The sequence below is a fragment of the Martes martes genome, assembly GCF_963455335.1.
Source record: "Martes martes genome assembly, chromosome: 4".
Taxonomy (NCBI): Eukaryota; Metazoa; Chordata; class Mammalia; order Carnivora; family Mustelidae; genus Martes; species Martes martes.
In genome coordinates, this window is record NC_137891.1 from 80282107 (window position 1) to 80308739 (window position 26633).

The 26633-nt window shown below is 35.9% G+C and overlaps 1 protein-coding gene across 2 annotated transcripts in view; it reads right to left on the reverse strand.

Annotated features, from left to right (window-relative positions):
• The window catches only part of SNTG1 (syntrophin gamma 1), a gene marked incomplete at both ends in the record, with an annotated part of 354349 nt that overhangs the window by 178806 nt on the left and 148910 nt on the right, over nt 1-26633 (reverse strand). For both annotated transcript variants that reach the window (XM_080802473.1, XM_080802472.1), the window contains one exon: nt 15185-15314. In XM_080802473.1, the coding sequence (XP_080658599.1) occupies nt 15185-15314 (130 nt within the window). The remainder of the gene's footprint in view (nt 1-15184; nt 15315-26633) is intronic.

Here is a 26633-nt window from a genome sequence, read left to right on the forward strand (position 1 = left end):
GAGCCCACATTTCAGCTCATATTTTTCATCCTTTTTTTGTTTCCCCCAGGATATGGATTTTATGCCATTGCTACCTTGGTTACTAACCATCCCTACAGATATAATTTTAAAAGTGTACCATGTTGCTTCTAAAAACACATCTATTAACAGTAAATCAATATTTCAGGATGATTCTATATTATACACAAAGGAGTATTCTTAAACTTTATTTTTCCTAGTAAAAGAATTTTTTAATTCTACCTGTCATCATCTTCAAGATTAGCATATATATGATAAATACTATATACATACTGCACATGATTATCTATCTCTGTGTGTGTGTGTTGTGTGTGTGTGTGTGTGTGTGTGTGTATTCTATCTAATCTTACTGTGAATTAAAAGCCTAGGAGCTGAAAGTAGGTTGCAGCCATTTATAATTGCATATGTTTATTCATTCAGAGCTGATTTTCTTCCTTTTTTCCATGAGTTCACTAAACCTCAGAAAGGACTATATGTCAGACATCAAGTGAATGCCAAGGATATAGGATTCCTACCCTCAGAAATCATCTGGTATAGCTGGCAAAACAAACATGCAACAAATAATTCTGAGTTTTGGAATGACTGTTAAAACAGGTAGTGTAAGACACTATTAAAGTAAAAAAGAGGGGAAAACTGGCTGCAGGGTAGGTGTGCCTGCACTGTGTAGGAACTATGGGTTTCAGGAAGTAATGAAACCTATTTTTAATATGTCAGTATTAATCATAGGTGAAGAAATTAGGTTTACCATCGCTAAGTTATTAAGCAGGACTCTTAATGAAGAAAATGCAGTATTTATACATAATAATTCAGACTCAATCTTCAGGGAATGTTTGTAGCCACCTCTGCACTCTAGTCAGATGTCTTCAGCTTTTAAGCTCCATCATAGAATAAGGGGTCTTTTAAGATGTATTCAACTGAGCAACTGCAAACTCAAAATGATTTCTTGCATAATTTCCTAATGGCCCCTCATCTACCTACTTAGCACACTTCATTTACACTTCTCTTCCATATTGCACTGCTACTAGGCAAGAACGTATTCCCCATGGAACGCTTAGTACCCTATAATGAACATTTAGAGGGAAAATGTATTTCTTTAGTCTTGCTTCCCTAGAAATATAGCCTGAGGAAGTCATATATGTTAAACCTTTATTGAGGGAGAATGTTCAATCCCAAGGAAGCAAGAGCGAAAGGTAAAAAGAAGCAAGGCAGAACAGCAGAAGGCAAATACAGGGTGGTAAGTTGCCTGAGTCACTGAGCTGGCAATAGCTTCTCCATGAACCATTGTTGGTGTTCAGTCAAGTGTGATACACCTGTAGAGCTTTATGCAATTACTGCATTTCCAAATAATTCATCTATTGGAGAAAGGCAAATAATTTGCTAGCTAGTTCCTTTTGGCCTTTTGTCTCTCGTTGGATAATATATGTCTCATGGGGATCAGTTTGCCTGTTCCTTCTGAATTGTCATTAGTGTGGGGGCAGCTGGTGGGCCCAGTAGGATTGGATCCTGCCACTATAGGCATGATGAAGGCCATCTTGAAGTCTAGTCCTAGGCACTGAAGGTGGCTAGAATGGTGGGTGTGTTAAGCTGAGGCTCCCTGGGAAGTTCCTGTGGCTCCAAAACTGGAGAACATTAAGGTTTGGGAATGTTCTGGCCAGAAAGAAAGACAAAAGAATGAGTCCTACTGGGTGAGGGGAAAGAGGTCATGCTGGCAGAGCTGGGCTGGATCAAAGGTAGCACATAAATTCTGTCCAGTAACACTGCCCCATTTTATAATGATTGCATTATTCAGCTAACATCAAAGTAAATGTTTTGGGTTGTACAAATGAAAATCAGCTAATATTTTTCAATATAAAAAATTTAGGAACTTTAAGTTTTAGTAGTTTTCCAAGAAACAAAGTAGGTTATTTTATTGAAATCTCTCCTGATCTAACATGCCAAAATAAACTCTAATTGTGTAAAAAGCAAAAATATGATGGCTAAAAATATGCATACAGTGTAATGCCCAAACTTGCCCTTGGTTTTATTCTGATTTAAATTACTGACTCTGCAGTTTGATTTCACTCTCTATCACCCACTTTTAGTTGACACCTGCATGTCTGACATTCATATTTTTGTGCATGAGGAAAAACAACGTAGAAAACAACACCACACTAGGACTAAAAAGTACATCTAAGGACTCAGAAATGTCAGTAGCTATAAAAAGGAAGAAAAAGTCTACTTAAGTGACACCCATGCTTGTCAGAACCACACTCTGCAAACTCTGATCACAGCGCTTAGTTCATTGTCAGTAAATCTTCTTTGTGCTCGGCTTTATTTTGTCATGACTTTCAATTCACCTACAAGCTTTGTCAAGCCTTTTCAACGTGGCAGACATAATAGTTTTTCCTTTAGCTTTTCACAACCAACATCTTGAATGAAAAAATATTCTATTTTTTCAACCTGCAAGTGTTTGCCATCTAATATTGCAGATCTCTATGAATTAAACATATGACTCCAGAATAAATTTGTTTTCACTTCTGAAGGTAAATGTGTAAAAGACAGAAGATGAGTGAAATATCTGTTGAGTCAACTCAGAGGACTGATTAAAGGTGTGTCTATGTATGAGAGAAAGACTATGATTATCTCACAAAAATTAGGGGGCATTGGTTATACACACATGTATTTTAAGATTAGTATGGTTTTAATATCAAATAATGTGGTAAATACTGTTAGTTATTTGTCTCAAAAGCTGTTCACAATCTACTTTTCTCAGTCATTTCCCACTGTAAACGCAAAAAATGGTAGAGACTAGCTACCTTCACCTCCCTGCCACCACCACCTTTAACAAACAAACTTTTCTCAGCCTGATGAAAGGGGCTATCTGTACATGGTGCTACTTACTCTTCTTTCCTTTTTTTCCTGTTCCAAACACTAAAGTGAAGTTTGGAACTGTTGAAGCCCTTGTGTGACCATGAGGTGTCAACAAGGTAAAAGTCAACACTCTAATGGTAGTGGAGGACGATAATGTGTATAGCTAGAAGATGGGTTCTCGGTGGCTTCCCTGAACCACTGAAACAAAGCCAGTAAATGCCACCATCCAGAATTCTTGTCAGTTGGGAACAAAACCCAACTATTCATCCCATCAGTATTTAGGGTTTCTCTTACTTGTCATTGAAAGCATTCTTAATTGATGCAAACATCTGTGGAAGAGAACCTATTCTCTTTCACATAATACAATGTGAATACATGTGATTCTCACATGTGCAATCACATATTCTTAAGATCATACTAATTTTCAATAAAACATTGAGAATAGAAACACAGAATGTCTATCATCTATCTATATATCTTCTATATATCATCTAACGCATGCACTTACACACAAGTAATACTTTTCCAGTTATACATTTCATTTCAATAAAAGAAATGCATGCTGAGAAAATACATATACACATATACATATACACACATTTATATACATATACATATGAAGGAATTTAAAAAAGAGGAAGAGATATCCAAAGAATACAAAAATAAAGCTTTGAAGAGTCACATGAACCCCAATGTTTATAGCAGCACTATCAACAATAGCTAAATTATGGAAAAATGTCCATCAACTGATGATTAGATAAAGAATATATGATGTATATATACTATGGAAAATTACTCAGTCATCAAAAAAAATGAAATATTGCCATTTACAAGGACATGGATAGAACTAAAGCATATTGTGCAAAGCAAAGTAAGTCAGAGAAAGAAAAATACCATATGATTTCACTCATATGTCCAATTTAATAAACAAAACAGAGGAACATTGGGTAAGGGAAGAAAAAGTGAAATAAGAAAAACAGAGAGGGAGGCAAACCATTAGAGACTTTTAACTGTAGGGAACAAACTGAGGGTTGAAGAAGGGGAAGATGGTGGGAGATGGACTAAATGGGTGAGGGGCATTAAGAAGGGCACTTTTTGTGATGAACACTGGGTATTATATGCAAGTAATAAACCACTAATGCTATTTCTGAAACCAATACTACACTATATGCTAACTTTAATTTAAATAAAATTGTGAAAGAAAAGATAGGGCATTCCTTTATGTTAGCAATTAACCTTGGAAACGTCAAATGAAACTGTGTTTATCAATCAGGATTAGTTTAGTGGTATAGTAGTAGAGAGTGATTGGGAAGATTGGATTTATGAGACACTGGCTGAAAGAAAGTTACATATTTTATCTGCCTCCTCTGTTTCTTTTAAACATGAGAGAACTTTGGTGTAGACCTTTGGCTTGCCTAAAATTGAAGCTACTTAACACTGTAGTCACGACTAGACATTCAGTTTAACTCATATCCAGTTTCATCAACATTCTGTTACCTAAGCAACCATCTTTCAGAATCTCAAATGACTGTTCTACAAAACAAAGAGGTGCAACCTCACATACAATAAGCAAATTGATCCTGTCATTTATTGATGGTTTATGGATTAGATCATTTCATTTAGAATGCATCTGGAGAGAGGGAAAACTGCTAATTGTCTCAGCATCACTTAAGGGCCACAATGTTTAAAGTACTCTCTTCAGTTAACCCTCACATTGATTGAAATTTAACTTAGTGCCTCTTTATGAGGACGAATATGAAGCCCAAGCCCCAGAACTCATAGGTAGAGAAGCTAGGACTTTATGTCAAAGCTGATGACTCCAAACCCCATGCATCTGTTTGGATTGTCTTTGAGTAATCAAACCACAGAGGTTTTGAAGTCATACTTCTTCCTGTTTTCAGGTCTAGCTATACAAATACTAATGGTTGATTGATAAGTTCCTGACTCCATCATTCAGTTAATAGTCTTTTCTATTACTTTAATCTTCTGTATTTATTTTTATTACCATATTATATGTGTGCATGTGTAAATATTTTTGTAATTTAGTCAATTATTATCAAAAATGTTCTGGAGTTATATGAGATAAGCTTTAGAGAAATTTGAAGAGTGGCCTTGGGGACTTTGCAAAATCCAATCTCTTCTTAATGATTTCCATCCAGCCCTGGTATTCAGTGAGCTATGGTTAATGATTTTGCAGTTTTCAGTTATTCTAGGGACGTATCTAGATCTTCCCTATTTGACAAGGCTCTAGTTCGACCGTATGGAAATGTATTTCCTGACAAATTAAAAAATTAAATAGTTTGGTGCAATGCCATAGGGTACACGTTCTCTTATTTTATTAAATACACACATCAGGGATGCTTGGGTGGCTCAGTGGGTTAAAGCCTCTGCCTTCGGCTCAGGTCATGATCTCAGGGTCCTGGGATCAAGCCCCACATTGGGCTCTCTGCTCAGCAGGGACCCTGCTTCCCCTCTCTCTCTCTCTGCCTGCCTCTCTGCCTACTTGTGATCTTTATCAAATACATAAATAAAATCTTTAAAAAAAGTCAATATCTGGTGTTAATGGACTTACAAATAATGTAAATAAATATACATATATTTATATTATATATACACATTATGTGTATTGTTTATTTTAAAACTGTTTTAGATTTATTGTCCAACATATGTGGAATTTAAGAAAGAAAACAGAAACGAAGAAGAAAAACAGACTCATAAATTCAGAGAACAAATTGGTGGTTGCCAGAGAGGAGGTAGGTGAAGGAATGGGTAACAGAGGGGATAAAAAGGACATTTATCTTGATGAGAACTGAGTAATATATGGTATTTTTTAATTATTATATCATATACCTAAAATTAATATAACACTGTATGTTACTTATATTAAGACAGTTTTAGATTTACAAAAAAGTTCCAAAGACAGTAATTCCCATATACCACACACCCAGTTTTCCCTGTTATTAACCCTGTATTCTTCATTGCTATGAAACATTTGTTCTAATTAATGAACCAATACCTATACATTATTATTAACTAAAGTCCATGCTTTCTTAAGATTTCCTTAGTTTTTATATAATATCCTTTTTCTATTCCAGAATCTCATCCAGGATACCATATTATATTTAGTCATCATTACCTTAAGGACTTAGGCTACTCTTGGCTGTGACAGTTTCTCAGACTTTTCCTTGTCTTTTATGACATCAGTTTTGAGGAGTAATGGTCATGTATTTTGTAGATTCTTCATCACCTGGCATTTTTTGGTGCCTTTCTCATGATACAATAGAAGTTACAGATTTGTGGGAGGAAGACCACAGAGGTAAAGTGCCATTTTTACTACATCATATCAAGGGTATATACTATCAATATGACTATAACTGCTAAAGTCAACTTTGATCCACTTGCTGTGCTTGTAGTTTTTATGTGTCTGCTTTATAAAGTTATACATCTTTCCCCTTTCCATTCTGTACACTGAAAGGAAGTCACTGTACATATTAAGAAACAACATTAAAAAGAAGACATATCTTTAGTACTCTTGTATTTGCTAATTTGCTAATATCGAAAACATTTTCTTGAATCTCCATTGCACAACATTCTTCTAAAAATGTGGTATAGAATATTAAGCTTATATTAATATAAATATAATGCTGCTCTTTAAAATTACATATTACAGGCTATGGTACTTAGCTGAAGAAATATGTCATTTGAATCTCACTGTAACCTAGTAAGGAGAACAAGTACAATGACAGCTCATTCTTTGTGAGTTTTTTGCTAAATACCTTAATATAGTTGCTTGCATAACTTGGAATATTTTGTAATTGGTGAACTAAAACAAGAACCAGGTTTTTTTACTCATAAGTGTACTTAAATATAAAGCACATACTTAAACTTTGAACCTTTTTCACTACTGCTAATGTAGTATATAATATTAGTTAATGAGAAAACACCAATCTTGATTAATCATCATAATAAAATGTAATGTCATTGAATGTTAATATATAATCATACGTAAATGGATACAGCAAATTCAGTAAATGCACGTCAAGATAATAATGAAACTTAATGAGAGGCTGTCTGAGAAACAAACTGAGGATTTTGGAGGGGAGGGGAGTGGGGGGTTGGGTGAGCCTGGTGGTGGGTATCAAGGAGGGCACATATTTCATGGAGCACTGGGTGAGGTGCATAGACAATGAATTTTGGAATGCACAAAAAAATTAAATTAAATTAAATTTTTAAAATAATGACACTTTAAGATACTTGAGTTCATGGTAATGTCAGTAACAAAAACTTAAATAGTTAATTCATACTCTACTTATTCAAAAGAGCTCCTACATTCAGGGACAGGGACCAGAATAGGAAAACCCAAGGAGGAAGACACCAGTGATATTTTAATCGGGAAAACAAAACAAAACAGAAACAGAAATAGCCTGTGGTATACAATACTTGCCCTTTTATATCAGAAGAGTTGCCAAGTAAAAGAGAAAATTTAAATTATTGTTTGTCTTTCCCAAGGCAGAACTAGTACAAATGGATAAAAGCAACAGGAGAGGTTTATTCAGTATAAGGAAGCATTTCCTGATACTGATTTGTCAAAGATTCAGTTGCTGCATTGTGAAACAGTGGCTTTAAAACACGCTCATCTATTGGGGGGGTAGAGATTTATAAGGGACAGGGAAATATGTCCAGGAATAAGCAGTCTACAGGAATTATCTATGGTGGATCGCTCTGACAGGGCCTCTTCTCTTTTAAATCAGATGATGCCTCCGAAGTTGTAAGAATTTACCGAATAGTATCTAATGAGTTATAAGAATTTAATGAGACGTCCTCACTGCAGTGCTTACGGTAGCTTGATTAATTTCCCCTTTCCCTCTTTTTTCCCCACTTATGCAGTAATCTTCACTTCAAACAACTACTGATTGAGTGGCTGACTCATTCATTCACTTCATATTTGCTCAACATGGGTTATGGTAAGTACCAAAAATGCAAGGACATAGGACAGAGATGCTACCCTGTTTGAGCAGGGTAAGGTTGGACACACCATCTCCTTGTTCCTGGTCACTGCTGCTGTTTTTCCCCAAGTCAGGCAGAACTCTCCACATGACAATGACTCCCTTTGACTTTAGTTCCAATCTCTGTCCGAAAGACCCATCCAGTCCTGCATGCTCTTTTGGCACCAGCAGTTCTCACAGGCTTCAGATGGTTTCTCCTGACTCATTTTCTGTAGTATTTGAGGGCTTTTAGCCATGCCTGGCAATGTATTGAGAAAAACAGACCCTCTTTCCAGCTCTAAAGACAACTTTGTTAGTGTGTTTTAACTCAACAATTATGATTATTTTTGTTGTAATATTACAAGTGAGCTGTTTTTAAAGGATGCAGGGACTCTGGGCTGCCTGAGTGGCTCAGTCATTAAGTCTGCCTTTGGCTTGGGTCATGATCCCAGGGTCCTAGGATCGAGCCCCACATTGGGCACCCTGCTCGGTGGGAAGCCTGTTTCTCCTTCCCCCACTCCCCCTGCTTGTGTTCCCTCTTTCGCTGTCTCTCTCTCTGTCAAATAAATAAATAAAATCTTTTTAAAAAAGGATCTAGGGACTCAAATGACATCATATTCTGCTTTGCACTTGGATTAATTAGTAATATGTATATTAAGCTGTTTTTCTGATATATGCAAGTGCATCTTGTGACTACTAGAGGTATGCTTTTCAGATTGAACCATGAGAGTTAGATTAGGTGAAAAAAATGCAGTGGCTTTATCTAGATGTTGAATTAGTTTTCGATTGTTGCAATCACAAATTACCACAAATTTAGTGGCTTGAAAACAAAACACTAATCTATTATCCTACAGTTCTACAGGTCAGAGATCCTAGATGTGTCACACTGGCATAAAATCAACATGCTGACAGGGATGTATTCCTTTCTAGAGGCTCTGGAGGAGCAGCATCCCCTTGTCTTTAGCAGTTTCTACTGACCTCCTAGCTTTCTTTAAGTTCTGGTCCCTTCCTGCATCTTCAGGACAAGCAAAGTCAGACATTGTTATTTCCATTGTTCCTTCATTTTACTTTCTTCCACTTTTTTTTTTTTTTTAAGGTAGACTCCATGCTCAGTGTGGAGCCCAATATGGGGCTTGAACTCATGACCCTGAGATCAAGACCTGAGCTGAGATCAAGAGTCAGATGCTCAACTGACTAAGCCACCTGGGTACCCCATACCTTCTCTCACTTTTAAAAACATTGGTGATTCCACTGGGTAATCCTGGATAATCCAACCTAATCAATTTATTTAAGGGTCAGCTGATTAATAAAATTAATTCCAACAACAACTTCACTCTCTTTGCCATGTGAGATAACATACTCACATGTTCTAGAAATTAAGATATAAATGTTTTGGGGAGGCCATGACTTTGCTCTTATTTTCTTAAAAAAAAAAGAAAATCCCTTCAGTATTTCTTGGATTCAATGTTCTTTCTTATAAATTTTCTATATCTTTCTATTGAATTGAAAATGACTTAATTTTTCCAAGGATATTTCCAATATATGTCAAGATAGGACAGCAATTCCTTTCTTTTAGTACACTGCCTTTTTGCTTAAATTTATTTTTATTAAAACTACTGCTTCCAGTTTTAGACAAAAAGAAATAAGGCCCCTGCAGTCCATTTCTCCCACTGACCATAACTAAATACAGTGGGCAAAATACAAAATACAAAAGGCAACTTACAGGAAAAATCTTTAAAGAAAATAATAACTAGGACACTGGGGAGAGAAGTAAAAATTAAATAACAACTAATATGATTACAGTGGGTTTCCTGTTTTTACTGTGTTTTGTTTTTCTTTCCTTTATTTCCCGAGGTTGATGTGAGATGAAGACAAATTAGATCATGAACAGCAAAACTGAGAAAAGCTCATATTTCTGACCAGAGCCCTGAGAAAGTTATCCCTGTGAGTCGTGGGTACTGGAAAGGACATCATGACATTTTCTTTTTTGGCTCACAACTCTGCTCCAAAGCCAGGCTATCAAACAGCTGTTATGAATGCAGTGGCACTGTGAGCATCTAGAAATCCCAAGAGAAAACCCACCTTTTAGAATAAGAAACTAGGAAGGGGGTCCCATTATAGGGGGGATCCTTACTACTTTTTTTTTTCTCTTTTTCTTCATGTTGTTTTGCCTTGAAAGACAGTTTAATCATGAGGAAATGTACACCAGTGCAGGAGGCAATAGTTTGAGAGAAGCTCTGACTTTCTGGACAGATCAAAGACAGCTATTCCCTGGGAGCCAAACAGTGGGGGGAGATCCTAGAGACAAGCAAGTGGGAGAAGGAGATACCCTAATTCCATGGATGAACTGAGAGAAATTCTAGGTCCATTCTCATGAAGTGCAGAATAAACTTTGAAAACTCTGCAGATATTAGACACACTATCTTGGAAAATAAATCAGAACATAAAGCCTGAATCTAAGTTGTTGTTTGTTTGCCATATTAGTTTTTGCAGTACACCAATGACTGCCTTCCCACCACTATAAAAAAAAAAAAATCCACATTAAATTCCTGGAACTTGCAAATGTTTCCTTATTTGGAAAAAAAAAAAGATCTTTATAAATGCAATTAAGTTAAGGATCTTGGGGAGAGATTATCTTGGATTGTCTGAGTGGGCCCTAAATCCAATGATGAGTACCTTTCTAAGAGACACATAAAGACACATAAAGGAGAAGAGGCACACAGAGTGATGTGACCATGGAGGCAGAGATTACAGTATTGTGGCCCTGAGCCATGGAAGCAAGAAACAGTAACAGCTACCAGAAGCTGGAAGGGGAGAGGAGAGATTCTCCTCTGGAGCCTCCAGATCCAGCCCTGATGATACCTTGATTTGGCACTTCTGCCTTCCAGAACAGTGACAAAATAAAGTTATATCATTTTATGCTACCAAGTTTGCAGTTATTTGTTATAGCAGGTCTAGGAAACAAATGCAGTTCCCTTTTGCTGTGTAACTAACTACATTTAGTGACTTAATGAAACATTTTACTATCCTATATTTTCTGTAGTCAGGAATCCAGAGGGGCTAGCTGGGTCCTCTCTCTCCGGGTTTCTCACCAGGTTGTGTTCAGGTCAATTGAAACCACAGTGTCTTCTGAAATTCTGACAGGGAAGCATTTGCTTCTCAATTCACTATCCAGCCTGCACTTGAAGGGGAAGGATTGCACAGACGGTGTATACTGGAAGTAGAGAAACTTGAGTCATCTTAGAAACTCACCTATTAAAGTTTGCCAGCTGGCCCCTAATTACTCATATTCCTTCTACACGCAAAATACATTTACCCTCCATAATATTTCCTAAGAGTTTCACCCCATTACAGCATCACTGTATTTTAAGATCTTCACTTTTTTATATGATTTGGTCATGGAAATAAAAATTAGTAACTTTCTCTAGTTATTTAATCATGAGTTTGATAAAACAATAAAGAGCAGAAGAAGGAATTTAAAAGTATTAACTTTTTTTTTTTTTTTTTACAATTCATGAGTTTTACCTTTACCAATCTATTCAAGTCTACTTTACCCAAAATAATAGCAAATGCCCACAGCGACCTGGTTTAGCCCTGCTGGAACCCAGCCCAGTAAACTAGCCTTTGCCGTTCCTTCCTTTCCAATGTGTGAGTATGTAGTTTAAGTGGAATGAATGGGCTTCTGTGCAAGCATGACTTTAAGGCAAGTCCCTGAAGTATCTTCTTCTACTACATACCATTACTTAATGCTCTGTAAATATTTTGAAGTCACCTTGAATACTGCCAAACTGAAATAGTGTTTGTCAAAATATTTTTAACTATTATATTCAATGACCTTCTGGAAAAAGAATGTTTTTAAGATAACAAATACAATGGAATTTCCACATAAAATAGGTATGAAAATCTCCCTATTTAACATAATTATTACTGTTGGAAATCAGTGATCAAAGAATTAGCAAATGGTTAGCATATTACTCAAGTAATTCTAGTATAGAGTTTTTGTTTGTTTTGTTTTGTTTGCTTTCTTTTAACTTTCTATGTATATTTTCTAATTAGTTCAATTACTAAAAAAAATCATTATTAAATAGTTTCTATAATAAAATTTTAATATCTCTTTTTTCCCTCTAATCATTAGGAGTACATATGTTTTATATCATTTCAACAATATGATATTTGTTTTTACTTGTTAACATAATATTTTATATGCATTTTCTAGTTGATCTCATTTTCAAATTTATGTTGATGCATGCTAATCTCAAGTGAAATTTCCTAAGTTATCCATCTCAATGTTTTCATTTTTGCACCTATTAATAGTAGTTAAACTGTTCAGAATTACACTCCCATAAGCTTATGTACCCTCAAAGTATTTGCAGATATAGAGGGAAAAAAAAACTCCTATAACCTTCTGCAAAGTATTATTTCTATCTTTTTTAGAATAAAAAAATTAAGAGAACTAGGATAATCTGCCTCTGTTAAAAAAACTCATCCAGCTTTCTCAAGCTTTATCATTTCTTTCACCATATGAACCAACCGTATCAGTTGTATCATCAGGGCAACCACTGTTCCCCATGGAAGTCAATCTAACTTTCACATATGATTATTATGCCCAGTGACCTTTCAACATTTATGTAGTGCTATAGGTACATGGGAGTTTGTTGCAATAATAGTCCTTTTGAGTGAGAACTGATTACAAGATGAAAAGGACATGCAGTTAGAATGTAATCTCAAAGGTGTGTAAGAACAACTGATAATTTAATACAACAATATTATCATACTAGACCTATGGATTTCTCAGCATTGGATAAGAATGCTTTCCTCTCTTGTGGCAAGTACTTATCACAAGGACGAAAAACAAGCAGTAAAATCTGACTTGTTCTTCTCTATGCCTATAAAGAATAGGCACATTTGCATCTTCACTTTCTTCCCATATGCTTGTCTTCTGGGTCACAGCATTCTAACTAAACACATTCCAAAGAAACAGTTTTCATGAGAATGTTCCTAGGATATGGGATCATTGTAAATTTGGATCTGGTAAGAGAAAAACTTTGGATTTAAAATCCAACACTCTTTTTTTTAAATTTAAATAATGTTTTATTTAACTCAATTAAATATTTTAATATGTAATCAGTATAAAAATTATGAATAGGATATTTTACATTCTTTCTTCACAAGATTAAAAAAAAAATCTTTTGAATCCGGTGTATTGTTTACATAGCATATCCACCTCACACTGGTCAGAGTGGCTAAAATTCACAGGTCTGAAAATGACAGATGTTGGCAAGGATGCAGAGAAAGGGGAGCTCTCTAACAGTTTTGGTAGGAATGCAATCTCAAGCAACCACTCTGGAAAACAACATGGAGATTCCTCAAAAAGCTGAAAATAGAGCTACCTTATGACCCAGGAATTGCACTACTGTGTATTTATCCCAAAAGATACAAATGTGGTAATCTGAAGGGGCACCTGCACCCCATTGTTTATAGGAGCAATGTTCACAATAGCCAAACTTTGGAAAGAGCCCAGATGTCCATCAACAGATGAGTGGATAAAGATGTGATATAAACACAAACACACACATACACACACACAATGGAATACTATTCAGCTATCAAAAAAAAACCTTGCTATTTGCAACAAAATGGATAGAACTAGAGGGTGTTATGCAAAGCAAAATAAGTCAATCAAAGAATAACAATCAAAGAATAACATTCTGTTCTTTTAAAAATACTTTTTTTTCTCATAAATATAGTTATCTTGGCTCATTGTTTAAGCACTCTAATTACTACATATAATGAAATAGAAAGTCAGTACTTTTATAGTACTTTATCCCTAGAAAATCCCTTAGAAATATGTCAGGAATGAGGAAAGTCGTGATCCTTAGAGAACACTATATTTTTGGGGGGCGGGAGCAATCCTAAATTTCTTAACATTTTCATCTTCTGTAACTCCAATATGATGAAACCAAAAGAAGGCAAAGAATGGATGCTGTGGGGATCATATCAAGCCAGATATGCTCAGGCCAGGCCTCCTTGTTGGGTGATGTCCCTGGGCAAGGCTTGGTGTATTTGTATCCATTTAGATACCATAAAATAAATTTACTTCCCTTCATTAGCACCACAATGAGAAATAATTTCACACGTACCAAATAACCAAAATTTAAAAACACACGATGTTGCCAAGTATTGAAGTTATCTATAGAAAGAGACCTGCAGCCATGGAGTGAAAAATATTTGGCATTCCTAGAAATGCTGAATACTAATGTGTCCCATCCCTGTCAGTTGCACTCCCAGGCAATCCCTTCAACATGGACTCAGAAGACACGTGCATGGCCTTGCTCCTTCCTAGATTTCAAAGCAGAATCTGTGCAAAGATTCTTGAATCTGGAGGGTCATTCACATGAGGAGAGCTTTGTATGTTCATGAGCTTGAGAGTTACATATTTCTACCTGACCATTTACATAATAGACCTGTGAAATTTCCTTGGGACTGAAATGCTCCAACATAGCATAAAAAGGGTTGTGTCTGAAGGAGCATATTAAGACAAAGGTATGGATGGTATCTAGTATTGTCTTCGAAATAGAATAATCTTTCATTAAGATCAAATAATTTTTAATGATTCATGTCAGCACTCAATGAAGTGATGTTTTTAGTTTTGCATATTTTGTTGGACTATACTTCTAGAAGTAAGGAGAAAGGATTGATTATGTTATGAAAAAATAGTGATAATGAAAAGATAGAGACAATGATGAGATTAGAATGGGGAAAGAAAGGTTGAAGTAGAAAAACAGAGAAAAAGTAGAGAAGCCATTCCTGATAATACAGACATGACTCTAAGAGGCAGTGCATCTACAGTGCATCTTCTGACCATTTCTGTGCCAGCATCATCCCAGGTGGGACTGTCTGTCTCCATGCTGACTCTCACCTACCCCTCTCAACCCCCTCAAACAGTTCCAGCTGCAATTCTAAAATCACTAAAGGAAAGCCAATGAATCTTGAAATTCAGTACTGCTTTAGTTGATAATAATTTTATACTTATATGTATGTATATCTACATATATACATATTTACTTTCATTTATTTAATTTATGCTGATGGTTTATCATGTTTGTGAATGCAAATTTAAATGTGTAAGTATTCTTAAATGGATACTCTAGGCTAAAACTCTCAAGATAAAGTGATTTTCTTTAGGTAAGTATTAGAGAATAGCTTTCATGATGGATATAAATTCACTTTTAGGTAAGCACCAACTAATTGCTGTAAAGCTACATATATATGAAGAAATGTGCCACAGCTGAGAAACTCTATGGCCAGGTATTCCTTTTGTCACTACTTACATTGTGCTTTGTGAGGTTTGAAATATTAGTTGCTATTGCTTGTAGCCAGTCAACACAGTCTTCAGCAGAGAGGCACTGAATAATCCCACTGCAGACCCCATCCACAGCAATGACTTGAAAAGCATTCTGCCTGCAGACATGTCAGAACAAATCAGATCAAACATCATCTCATTTAACTATTTGCAAGTTGAAATAGTTATCTGTTGAAAGCTTTTACACAATACAAATATAGCTTCAAATTCAGATTTCCTTTTTTCTCTTTATGGATATTTCTGTTTTTAAATGGAACACCAAGGATGAACCCAGAAAACATATAATTTTGAATTCCTAGAAAATATCTTGAGATTCAGATAAATTTGAAGATTTGAGTTGTAAAATATATGTTACATATATGGAAGTATATCTAAGACATGTTAGAAGGCTTATTTTCCCCGTTTACCATAAAAATATACATAAAAGTGTATTTATTACTTTCATTGACATCATTTCCTCTTTACATTTCTCTTTTCTTTTTTTTAAAGATTTTATTTATTTATCTGAGAGAGACAGAGAGCAACAGAGATAGGGAGAGAGAGAGAGAGAGAGCATGAGCAGGGAGGAGAGGGCGGAGAAGGGAACCCTATGGGGGCCTCAATCTGAAAACATTGAGATCATGACCTGAACCAAAGGCATCTGCTTAACCAACTGAGCCTCCCAGGGGCCCCTTTATATTTTTCAATGCATTTTTTTATTTACAATGGAAAGACCACAAAAAAGACACACAAACATTAAACATCATATACAAATTTACCTGATGTCATGCGCTAGAGCATTTTGTTAGTTGTAAACTATCTTCAACCTCAGTTTATCCCTTTTCTCAAAGATGGTTTGAACAAGAGTTTCATAGCTCCTCCTCAGCTTTAAATTTTTTTCTGAATTTATGTGAATGTTGTGCATTTCAATAACCAAACTTTTCTTTAAAATCCATGGCCAGGGGTGCCTGGATGGCTCAGTGGGTTAAAGCCTCTGCCTTCGACTCAGGTCATGATCCCAGGGTCCTGGAATCGAGCCCTGCATCGAGCTCTCTGCTCAGCAGGAAGCCTGCTTCCCTTCTTCTCTCTCTGACTGCTTCTCTGCCTGCTTGTGATCTCTCTGTCAAATAAATAAATAAAATCTTTTAAAAAAATTAAAAAAAAATAAAATCCATGGCCAATATAAATATCCTTATGGTTTTCTGTTGATTTTTTGTCATTGTTGTAGAGAAAATTAAATGATGTCATCCTAAGTGGCTTACCAAGTGCTATAGAATTCAAACTGGCTCCCTACAGCTTTAATGACTTTTTTTTTTTTTTTTGGTATGAAGTTCTTGCATATTTAGATGTGAGCTTAATGGACAGCATTGATAAAATTTTCAAAATGAAAGGAAGCCAGCCAAATGGTTTGAGCTTGAGAATTACTCTGTTGTGTAACATGACACACTTTGGAGATGCACAAACTGTATTTAAATCTCAGCCATTTATGAAGAAATTGAAACTTCTGAAGTTCAGCAATTAAAGGCTTTGTAAATTATATAAATTTTTATATTTTTCTTTAATATTTTTTCTGTCTTCTGTATTTTGTAACTAGGTATATGTGGGTAGTAGGCATGATTTCACTTCTCAAACAAAGAAAGGACACCCCACAGAGCATAGGCCTTGCTCAACTCCAGCACCTGTGTCACCTTGCCTTCCCATGACATAAATCCATATCTTATAAGTGGACACATGCTAAAGCTCTCGCTTCAAAGGCACTCTGCTTCTAAGTTATTGATATTTTTAGAGAAATCTGCTTTTACACCCTTCACTAACCCCTTTCAACAGATAACTGGGAAGTGTTCAAATATACTTTTTTGTTTTCTCTTAAAAATACATGAAAAGACTTTAGAAAGTACAACTATTGTCTGTCTCTTTGAAGTAGCGTTCTTTTAAATTTGTGACAAGAAAAAAATATGCATAGCATGAAAAGAATATTATAACTTCACATGTCTTTCTTAGCTTTAATTTTGATATTCAGCAGTGAGGAAGACATTTAAAATATCCAGAGAACTCAACCATCCATGGAAAATGAGAACTAATTTGAGTTTCGTAATACACATTTCTTTCTGCTCTCTGATGATCATAACCGTTTCTTCATGCCCCATAAATTAAGGCATGTCCTGAACATATTTGTCCTCTCTGTTCTAAATGAATCATGGCAGCTTCTGATATTTTTAGCTGATTAAAGTTAATATGCTAAGTTTAAATCTGCACTCTATGTAATCATGTATGTTACATGGTCTCTAGAAAGAATAATTCTGTGGGACTAATCTTTTATATAAATCCAGGCTTACACATTAACATATATCACTTTTTACATGCCTTTCAACTTTTTAGGTTGATTTAATAGAAACTCTTTCATGAATATAACTGAAATACTTGAACAGTTCCTTTGCTTACATATGACATCTTACAAAATAGGCTGATCATAAGAATTATAGTCTTGAATAAATGAGAGTATTGTCTACTTAGTTGTGACAGCAATTTCTTACATAGGAAAATGAGAATAATCTACTTTACAGATTTAACAAGTATTTATGGAGTAATTTGTGAGATCCAGATAACTTTCACATATCACTGAAGATCCATGAATAATTTTCCTGTGAATAATCCATTAATATGTAGTCTTACCTGCAATATTTGGGAATGTTTAGTGGACTTCTTGCTTCATCAGGCACTTAGGAAGAACTATAGTGCTTTTGGTTTTATTTTTAGCTTTTAGAAAATGTATTTCTCTGACTAGAGATAATCAGGAAAAAAAACTTTTTCATTTCATCTTATTTGATGGTACACATTTTGAAATCAATAGACTACATTATCCATTTATTTGGTATTGCAAGACATTAAACTTTAACAGTATTTTAGTAGTCTAGAGGATACCCAGACAGAATTATGATTTTTAATATACACACATGTGTGCACACACACACACTTACTGAAAAAACAGTTACAATATTAGAATCAAATAACCTGAAGTTATATCTGCTCAATATTTTTATATTTTCCTAAGGATTCTTGGTCATTGCTCTGGCAATGAAAATTATTCTCAAAAGTTGCTGAATTTTAATGCAGGTTTATTTTTTATTTTTTATTTTTTATTTATTTATTTATTTAAAGATTTTATTTATTTATTTGACAGACAGAGATTACAAGTAGGCAGAGAGGCAGGCAGAGAGAGAGGAGGAAGCAGGCTCCATGCTGAGCAGAGAGCCCAATGCGGGGCTCGATCCCAGGACCCTGGGATCATGACCTGAGTCAAAGGCAGAGGCTTTAACCCACTGAGCCACCCAGGCGCCCCTGCAGGTTTATTTTTTAAATAAAAATTTAGTCTTTCTTTGTGTGAGAAATGTTCTGCTAACTATAAAAGTTCATACATGATTTCCAATATAATTTATGCATATATATAAATTTATATATATGTCTTATTAACACCATTTATAATTCATATTTTGATTCATTGCTGATTCTATACCTCATGAAGGCATATGTAGGAAGACATTAAATTTGTGAGGAGTGAACAGGAGAAAGCAGAGAGAGACAGCACTTCAAATAGGAAAAAGAAGTGCAGACACTAAAATATATCAATTTGGAGGGGCTGGATTGCCACATCCATGAGGAAGAGGGTAGAATATGAGCATGGAAAAGCAGGCAGGCTTGGAGCAGAAGGGCTTTGTATGTCACTAGAGGGGCTCAAAGTCCACAGAGAGAAACCATAGGCCTTTATATAGAGAACTACCAATATAACTGGTAAACTATGAGATGACATGGAACTGAAATAAATACATGTTAGTCAGAGTGAAAATGAACCAATTAGCTCAAGGGCTTTATAAAGTCATTAGAAAGGGTGTGATTTAATAACACCATTATTTAAATGGAATTTGAAGAAGAGAATCGTGTCAAAATTACTTCAAAGTTTGGGTTCTCACTGGCTAAGAGCTTAGATGATGATAAGGGAAAGCATTTAGACAGGAGACAGTTAATCCAAAACCAAATTATCATGAGCATGTTGGGAGAAATGAGGGCTTTTGGGATTGGACAATGTGCATGTGGGGAGGTGGCAAGTCATGAAGTTGGTGATAAAGTAAAGCCTAATCATTAAGAGTTTTGCAAAGCATGAAAGCATGTTAGAACACTTCTACCTAATCCTTAAAGTCAGGAGGAGCCAATGGAAACATTCAAGAATTGGAATGAAAGGCTCATATTTGTATTTTAGAGAGATTCTCTGTGGTGGTGAAGAAAATGGGAAAAATGATAATAAAATGAGGAAGGATATAGGAGGGTATTGCAATAGTCAAGACCGACAAGATCAGAGTTTGTTTCAAGAGAGTGGTTTTCTGTGTGCTAGTAGAGAACATTGATTCAGGTGGTATTGAAAACAAGCCGTTTACTTGATTTGGTTATTAATTATTTGGGAAAGTGATAAATGAAAGGAAAAAAAATAAAAGGAACTTAGGTTAGTGATTTCAGCAGTTTACTCTATATCTTGTTGAGTTCAAATCACATTCACCAAGTTCAGGATCTTTTCTGCACTGGGCATCCTATCTTGGTTGAATGCTTCATTATAGCTTTCATTAGTCAGACTCAAAACCTAAAATTTAGTGAGGTACATGGGGAGCTCTTCTGAACTATTTTGTTACCTAATTTCCAAGGTTTAAATTGCCTGTTTGTTTTGTGATTTGAAGCACAGTAACTCATCATTCTCTAAAGTCCTGTAATTTTATGCAATTATGCCTGCCCCTCCCTAGTATTCCCTATGTCTGAAAAGCTCTTCTATCCCACTTCATTTATTATCTGCAAAATTATTGCAAATAATTTTATGTAACTTTCTAACTTTGAATTTTTCTGTGTGTAAAATAAAAATAGCAACATTTGCCCCTCATACCTTGCATTTTTAAGACTTTTTTAAAGAGCAGTTTTAGGGTCACAGCAAAATTGAGGGGGAAGTAAAGAGATTTACAATATACTCCTTGCCTCCACACATGTAGAGCTTCCCCTATTATGAACATTTCCTAACTAGAGTGGTACAGTTGAATCTACATCGACACATCATTAGCACCTAAAGTCCACAGTTTACATTAGGATTCATTCTTAGTGTTCTGTATTCTGTGGGTTTTGACGAATGTAGGATATCATGTATCCATCGTTATAATATCATACAGAGTATTTTCACTGCCCTAAATATCCTTTCTGCCCAACTTCTTAATTTCTTCCTCTACCTTCCCTTGTATATTCCTACACCTGTAGCCACTGATCTTTTTATTGCCTCTATTGTTTTGTCTTTTATAGAATGTCATATGGTTGGAATCAAGCAGCATGTAGCTATTTCAGATTGACTTTTTTCATTTGGTAATATGCATTTACAGTTCTCCCCTGTCTAGTTTATGACTTGATAGCTCATTTCTTTTTAGTTCTGGATAATATTCCATTATCTGGAATATACAGTTTATTTATCCATTCAACTACTTTATTTTATTTTATTATTTTTACTAACATATAATGTATTATTTGTTTCAGGGGTATAGGTCTGTGATTCATCAATCTTACATAATTCACAGCACTCACCATAGCAAATACCCTCCCCAATGTCCATCATCCAATCACCCTATCGCTCCCATTCCTGTCTCCTCCAGCAACCCTCAGTTTGTTTCCTGAGATTAAGAGTCTCTTGTCGTTTGTCTCCCTCTCTAGTTTTATCTTGTTCCATTTTCCCCTCCCTTCCCCTATGATCCTCTGTCTTATTTCTCAAATTCCCCATATCAGTGAGATTGTATGATAATTATCTTTCTCTGACTGACTTATTTCACTCAGATCCATCCACGTCATTGTAAATGACAAGATTTTGGGGTTTTGATGGCTCCTTAATATTCCATTGTATATGTACACCACATCTTCTTTATCCATTCATCTGTTGATGGACATCTAGGTTCTTTTCATGGTTTGGCTATTGTGGACATGGCTGCTATAAACATTGGGATGTGCGTGCCCCTTCAGATCACTACATTTGTATCTTTAGGTAAAAACCCAGTAGTGCAATTGCTGGGTTTTAGGGTAGCTCTATTTTCAACTTTTTGAGGAACCTGCATACTGTTTTCCAGAGTGGATGCAGCAACTTCCATTCCCACCAAAAGTGTATGAAGTTTCCCTTTTCTCCGCATCCTCCCCAACACCTGTCCTTTCCTGACTTGTTAATTTTAGCCATTCTGACTAATGGTGGTATCTCACTGTGGTTTCGATTTGTATTTTCCTGATGCTGAGTGATGTGGAGCACTTTTTCATGTGTCTGTTAGCCATTTGGATGTCTTCTTTGCAGAAATATCTGTTCATGTTTTCTGCCCATGTCTTAATTGGATTCTTTGTTCTTAGGGTGTTGCATCTGATAGGTTCATTATTGATTTTGGATATTAGACTTTATCTGATATGTCATTTGCAAATAGCTTCTCCCATTCGATCAGTTGTCTTTTGGTTTTGTTGACTGTTTCCTTTGCTGTGTAAAAGTGTTTTTTTGTTTGTTTGTTTGTTTTTGTTGTTGTTTTGTTTTGGTTTTAATCTTAATGAAGTTCCAATAGTTCATTTTTGTGCTTGCTTCCCTTGCCATTGGTGATGTGTCTAGGAAGAAGTTGCTATATCCAGAGTCACAGAGGTTGCTGCCTGTGTTCTGCTCAAGGATTTTGATGGAGTCTTTTCTCGCATTGAGGTCATTCATCCATGTCGAGTCCATTTTTGTGTGTGTTGTAAGGAAATGGTCCTCTTTCATTCTTCAGCATGTGGCTGTCCAATTTTCCCAAAACCACTTGTTGAAGAGACTGTATTTTTTCCATTGGACATTCTTTCCTGCTCCATTGAAGATTAATTGACCATAGAGTTGAGGGTCTATTTCTGGGCTCTCTTTTCTGTTCCATTGATCTATGTGTCTGTTTTTGTGCCAGTACCATAATGTCTTAATGATCAGAGATTTGTAATGGAGCTTGAAGTCTAGAATTGTGATGTCACCAGCTTTGGTTTTCTTTTTTCAACATTCCTCTGGCTATTTAGGGTCTTTTCTGGTTGCACACAAATTTTAGGATTATTTGTTCCATTTCTTTGAAAACAGTTGATGGTATTTTGATAGGGATCACATTAAATGTTTAGATTGCTCTAGGTAACACAGACATTTTCTCAATATTTGTTCTTCCAACCCATAAGCATGGAACATTTTTCCATTTCTTTTTTTTTAATTTTTTAAATTTTTTAATAAACATATAATGTAAATTTATCCCCAGGGGTACAGGTCTGTGAATCGCCAGGTTTACACACTTCACAGCACTCATCATAGCACATACCCTCCCCAATGTGCATAACCCCACCCCCCTCTCCCGACCCCCCTCCACCCAGCAACCCTCAGTTTGTTTTGTGAGATTAAGAGTCACTTATGGTTTGTCTCCCTCCCGATCCCATCTTGTTTCATTTATTCTTCTCCTACCCCCCTAACCCCCCATGTTGCATCTCCACTTCCTCCTATCAGGGAGATCATATGATAGTTGTCTTTCTCTGACTGACTTATTTCATTAAGCATGATACCCTCTAGTTCCATCCACATCATTGCAAATGGCAAGATTTCATTTCTTTTGATGGCTGCATAGTATTCCATTGTGTATATATACCAATTCTTCTTTATCCATGCATCTGTTGATGGACATCTAGGTTCTTTCCATAGTTTGGTTATTGTGGACATTGCTGCTATAAACATTTGGGAGCACGTGCCCCTTTGGATCACTATGTTTGTATCTTTAGGGTAAATACCCAGTAGTGCAATTGCTGGGTCATAGGGTAGTTCTATTTTCAACTTTTTGAGGAACCTCCATGCTGTTTTCCAAAGTGGCTGCACCAGCTTGCATTCCCACCAACAGTGTAGGAGGGTTTCCCTTTCTCTGCATCTTCGCCAGCATCTGTCATTTCCTGACTTGTTAATTTTAGCCATTTGACTGGTGTGAGGTGATATCTCATTGTGGTTTTGATTTGTATTTCCCTGATGCCAAGTGATGTGGAGCACTTTTTCATGTGTCTGTTGGCCATCTGGATGTCTTCTTTGCAGAAATGTCTGTTCATGTCCTCTGCCCACTTCTTGACTGGATTATTTGTTCTTTGGGTGTTGACTTTGCTAAGTTCTTTATAGATTTGGGACACTAGCCCTTTATCTGATATGTCGTTTGCAAATATCTTCTCCCATTCTGTCAGTTGTCTTTTGGTTTTGTTAACTGTTTTGTTTTTTTGTTTGTTTGTTTGTTTTTTTTTCTGTGCAAAAGCTTCTGATCTTGATGAAATCCCAATAGTTCATTTTTGCCCTTGCTTCCCTTGCCTTTAGCAATGTTCCTAGGAAGATGTTGCTGTGGCTGAGGTTGAAGAGGTTGCTGCCTGTGTTCTCCTCAAGGATTTTGATGGATTCCTTTCTCACATTGAGGTCCTTCATCCATTTTGAGTCTATTTTCATGTGTGGTGTAAAGAAATGGTCCAATTTCATTTTTCTGCATGTGGCCATCCAATTTTCCCAACACATTTATTGAAGAGGCTGTCTTTTTTCCATTGGACATTCTTTCCTGCTTTGTTGAAGAATTGTTGACCATAGAGTTGAGGGTCTATGTCTGGGCCCTCTATTCTGTTCCATTGATCTATGTGTCTGTTTTTGTGCCAGTACCATGCTGTATTGACGATGACAGCTTTGTAATACAGCTTGAAGTCCGGAATTGTGATGCCACCAACTTTGGCTTTCTTTTTCAATATGCCTTTGGCTATTCGAGGTCTTTTCTGGTTCCATATAAATTTTAGGATCATTTGTTCCATTTCTTTGAAAAAAATGGGTGGGATTTTGATAGGGATTGCATTAAATATGTAGATTGCTATAGGTAGAATAGACATTTTCACAATATTTGTTCTTCCAATCCAGGAGCATGGAACATTTTTCCATTTCTTTGTGGCTTCCTCAATTTCTTTCATGAGTACTTCATAGTTTTCTGAGTATAGATTCTTAGCCTCTTTGGTTAGATTTAGTCCTAGGTATCTTATAGTTTTGGGTGCAATTGTAAATAGGATTGACTCCTTAATTTCTCTTTCTTCTGTCTTGTTGTTGGTGTAGAGAAATGCAACTGATTTCTGTGCATTGATTTTATATCATGACACTTTACCTAATTCCTGTACAAGTTCTAGCAGTTTTGGAGTGAAGTCTTTTGGGTTTCCCACATATAAAATCATATCATCTGCGAAGAGTGATAGTTTGACTTCTCCTTTGCCGATTTGGATGCCTTTAATTTCTTTTTGTTGTCTGGTTGCTGAGGCTAGGACTTCTAGTACTATATTGAATAGCAGTGGTGATAATGGACATCCCTGCCATGTTCCTGACCTTAGCAGAAAAGCTTTCAGTTTTTCTCCATTGAGAATGATATTTGCAATGGGTTTTTCATAGATGGCTTTGAAAATATTGAGGTATATGCCCTCTATCCCTACACTTTGAAGAGTTTTAATCAGGAAGGGATGCTGCACTTTGTCAAATGCTTTTTCAGCATCTATTGAGAGTATCATATGGTTCTTGATTTTTCTTTTATTAATGTGTTTATCACATTGATGAATTTGTGGATGTTGAACCAAACTTGCAGCCCTGGAATAAATCCCACTTGGTCGTGGTGAATAATCCTTTTCATGTACTGTTGAATCCTATTGGCTAGTATTTTGGTGAGAATTTTTGCATCTGTGTTCATCAAGGATATTGGTCTGTAATTCTCTTTTTTGACGGGATCCTTGTATGGTTTTGGGATCAAGGTGATGCTGGCCTCATAAAATGAGTTAGGAAGTTTTCCTTCCATTTCTATTTTTTGGAACAGTTTCAGGAGAATAGGTATTAGTTCTTCTTTAAATGTTTGGTAGAATTCCCCTGGGAAGCCATCTGGCCCTGGGCTTTTGTTTGTTTGGAGATTTTTGATGACTGTTTCAATCTTCTTACTGGTTATGGGTCTGTTCAGGCTTTCTACTTCGTCCTGGTTCAGTTGTGGTAGTTCAAATGTCTCGAGGAATGCATCCATTTCTTCCAGATTGTCAAATTTGTTGGCGTAGAGTTGCTCTAGTATGTTCTTATAATTATTTGTATTTCTTTGGTGTTAGTTGTGATCTCTCCTCTTTCATTCATGATTTTATTTATTTGGGTCCTTTCTCTTTTCTTTTTGATAAGTCTGGCCAGGGGTTTGTCAATCTTATTAATTCTTTCAAAGAACCAGCTCCTAGTTTCATTGATTTGTTCTACTGTCTTTTTAGTTTCTATTTCATTGATTTCTGCTCTGATCTTTATGATTTCTCTTCTCCTGCTGGGTTTAGGTTTTCTTTCTTGTTCTTTCTCCAGCTCCTTTAGGTGTAGGGTCAGGTTGTGTATTTGAGACCTTTCTTGTTTCTTGAGAAAGGCTTGTACCGCTATATATTTTCCTCTGAGGACTGCCTTTACTGTGTCCCACAGATTTTGAACCGTTGTGTTTTCATTATCATTTGTTTCCATGAATTTTTTCCATTCCTCTTTAATTTCCTGGTTGACCCATTCATTCTTTAGAAGGATGCTGTTTAGTCTCCATGTATATGTGTTCTTTCCAAATTTCCTCTTGTGATTGAGTTCTAGCTTCAGAGCATTGTGATCTGAAAATATGCAGGGAATGATCCCAATCTTTTGATACCGGTTGAGACCTGATTTATAACCCAGCATGTGATGTCTTCTGGAGAATGTTCCATGTGCACTAGAGAAGAATGTGTATTCTGTTGCTTTGGGATGGAATTTTCTGAATATATCTGTGATGTCCATCTGGTCCAGTGTGTCATTTAAGGCCTTTATTTCCTTGTTGATCTTTTCTTGGATGATCTGTCCATTTCATTGAGGGGAGTGTTGAAGACCCCTACTATTATTGTATTATTGTTGATGTGTTTCTTTGATTTTGTTATTAATTGGTTTATATAGTTGGCTGCTCCCATGTTAGGGGCATAGATATTTAAAATTGTTAGATCTTCTTGTTGGACAGATGCTTTGAGTATGATATAATGTCCTTCCTCATCTCTTATTATACTCTTTTGCTTAAAATCTAATTGATCTGATATAAGGATTGCCACTCCAGCTTTCTTCTGATATCCATTAGCATGGTACATTGTTTTCCACCCCCTCATTTTAAATCTGGAGGTGTCTTTGGGTCTAAAATGAGTTTCTTGTAGGCAGCATATTGATGGGTTTTGTTTTTTTATCCATTCTGATACCCTGTGTCTTTTGATTGAGGCATTTAAGCCCATTATCATTCAGGGTAACTATTGAGAGATATGAATTTATTGCCATTGTATTGCCTGTAAGGTGACTGTTACTGTATATTGTCTCTGTTCCTTTCTGATCTACTACTTTTACT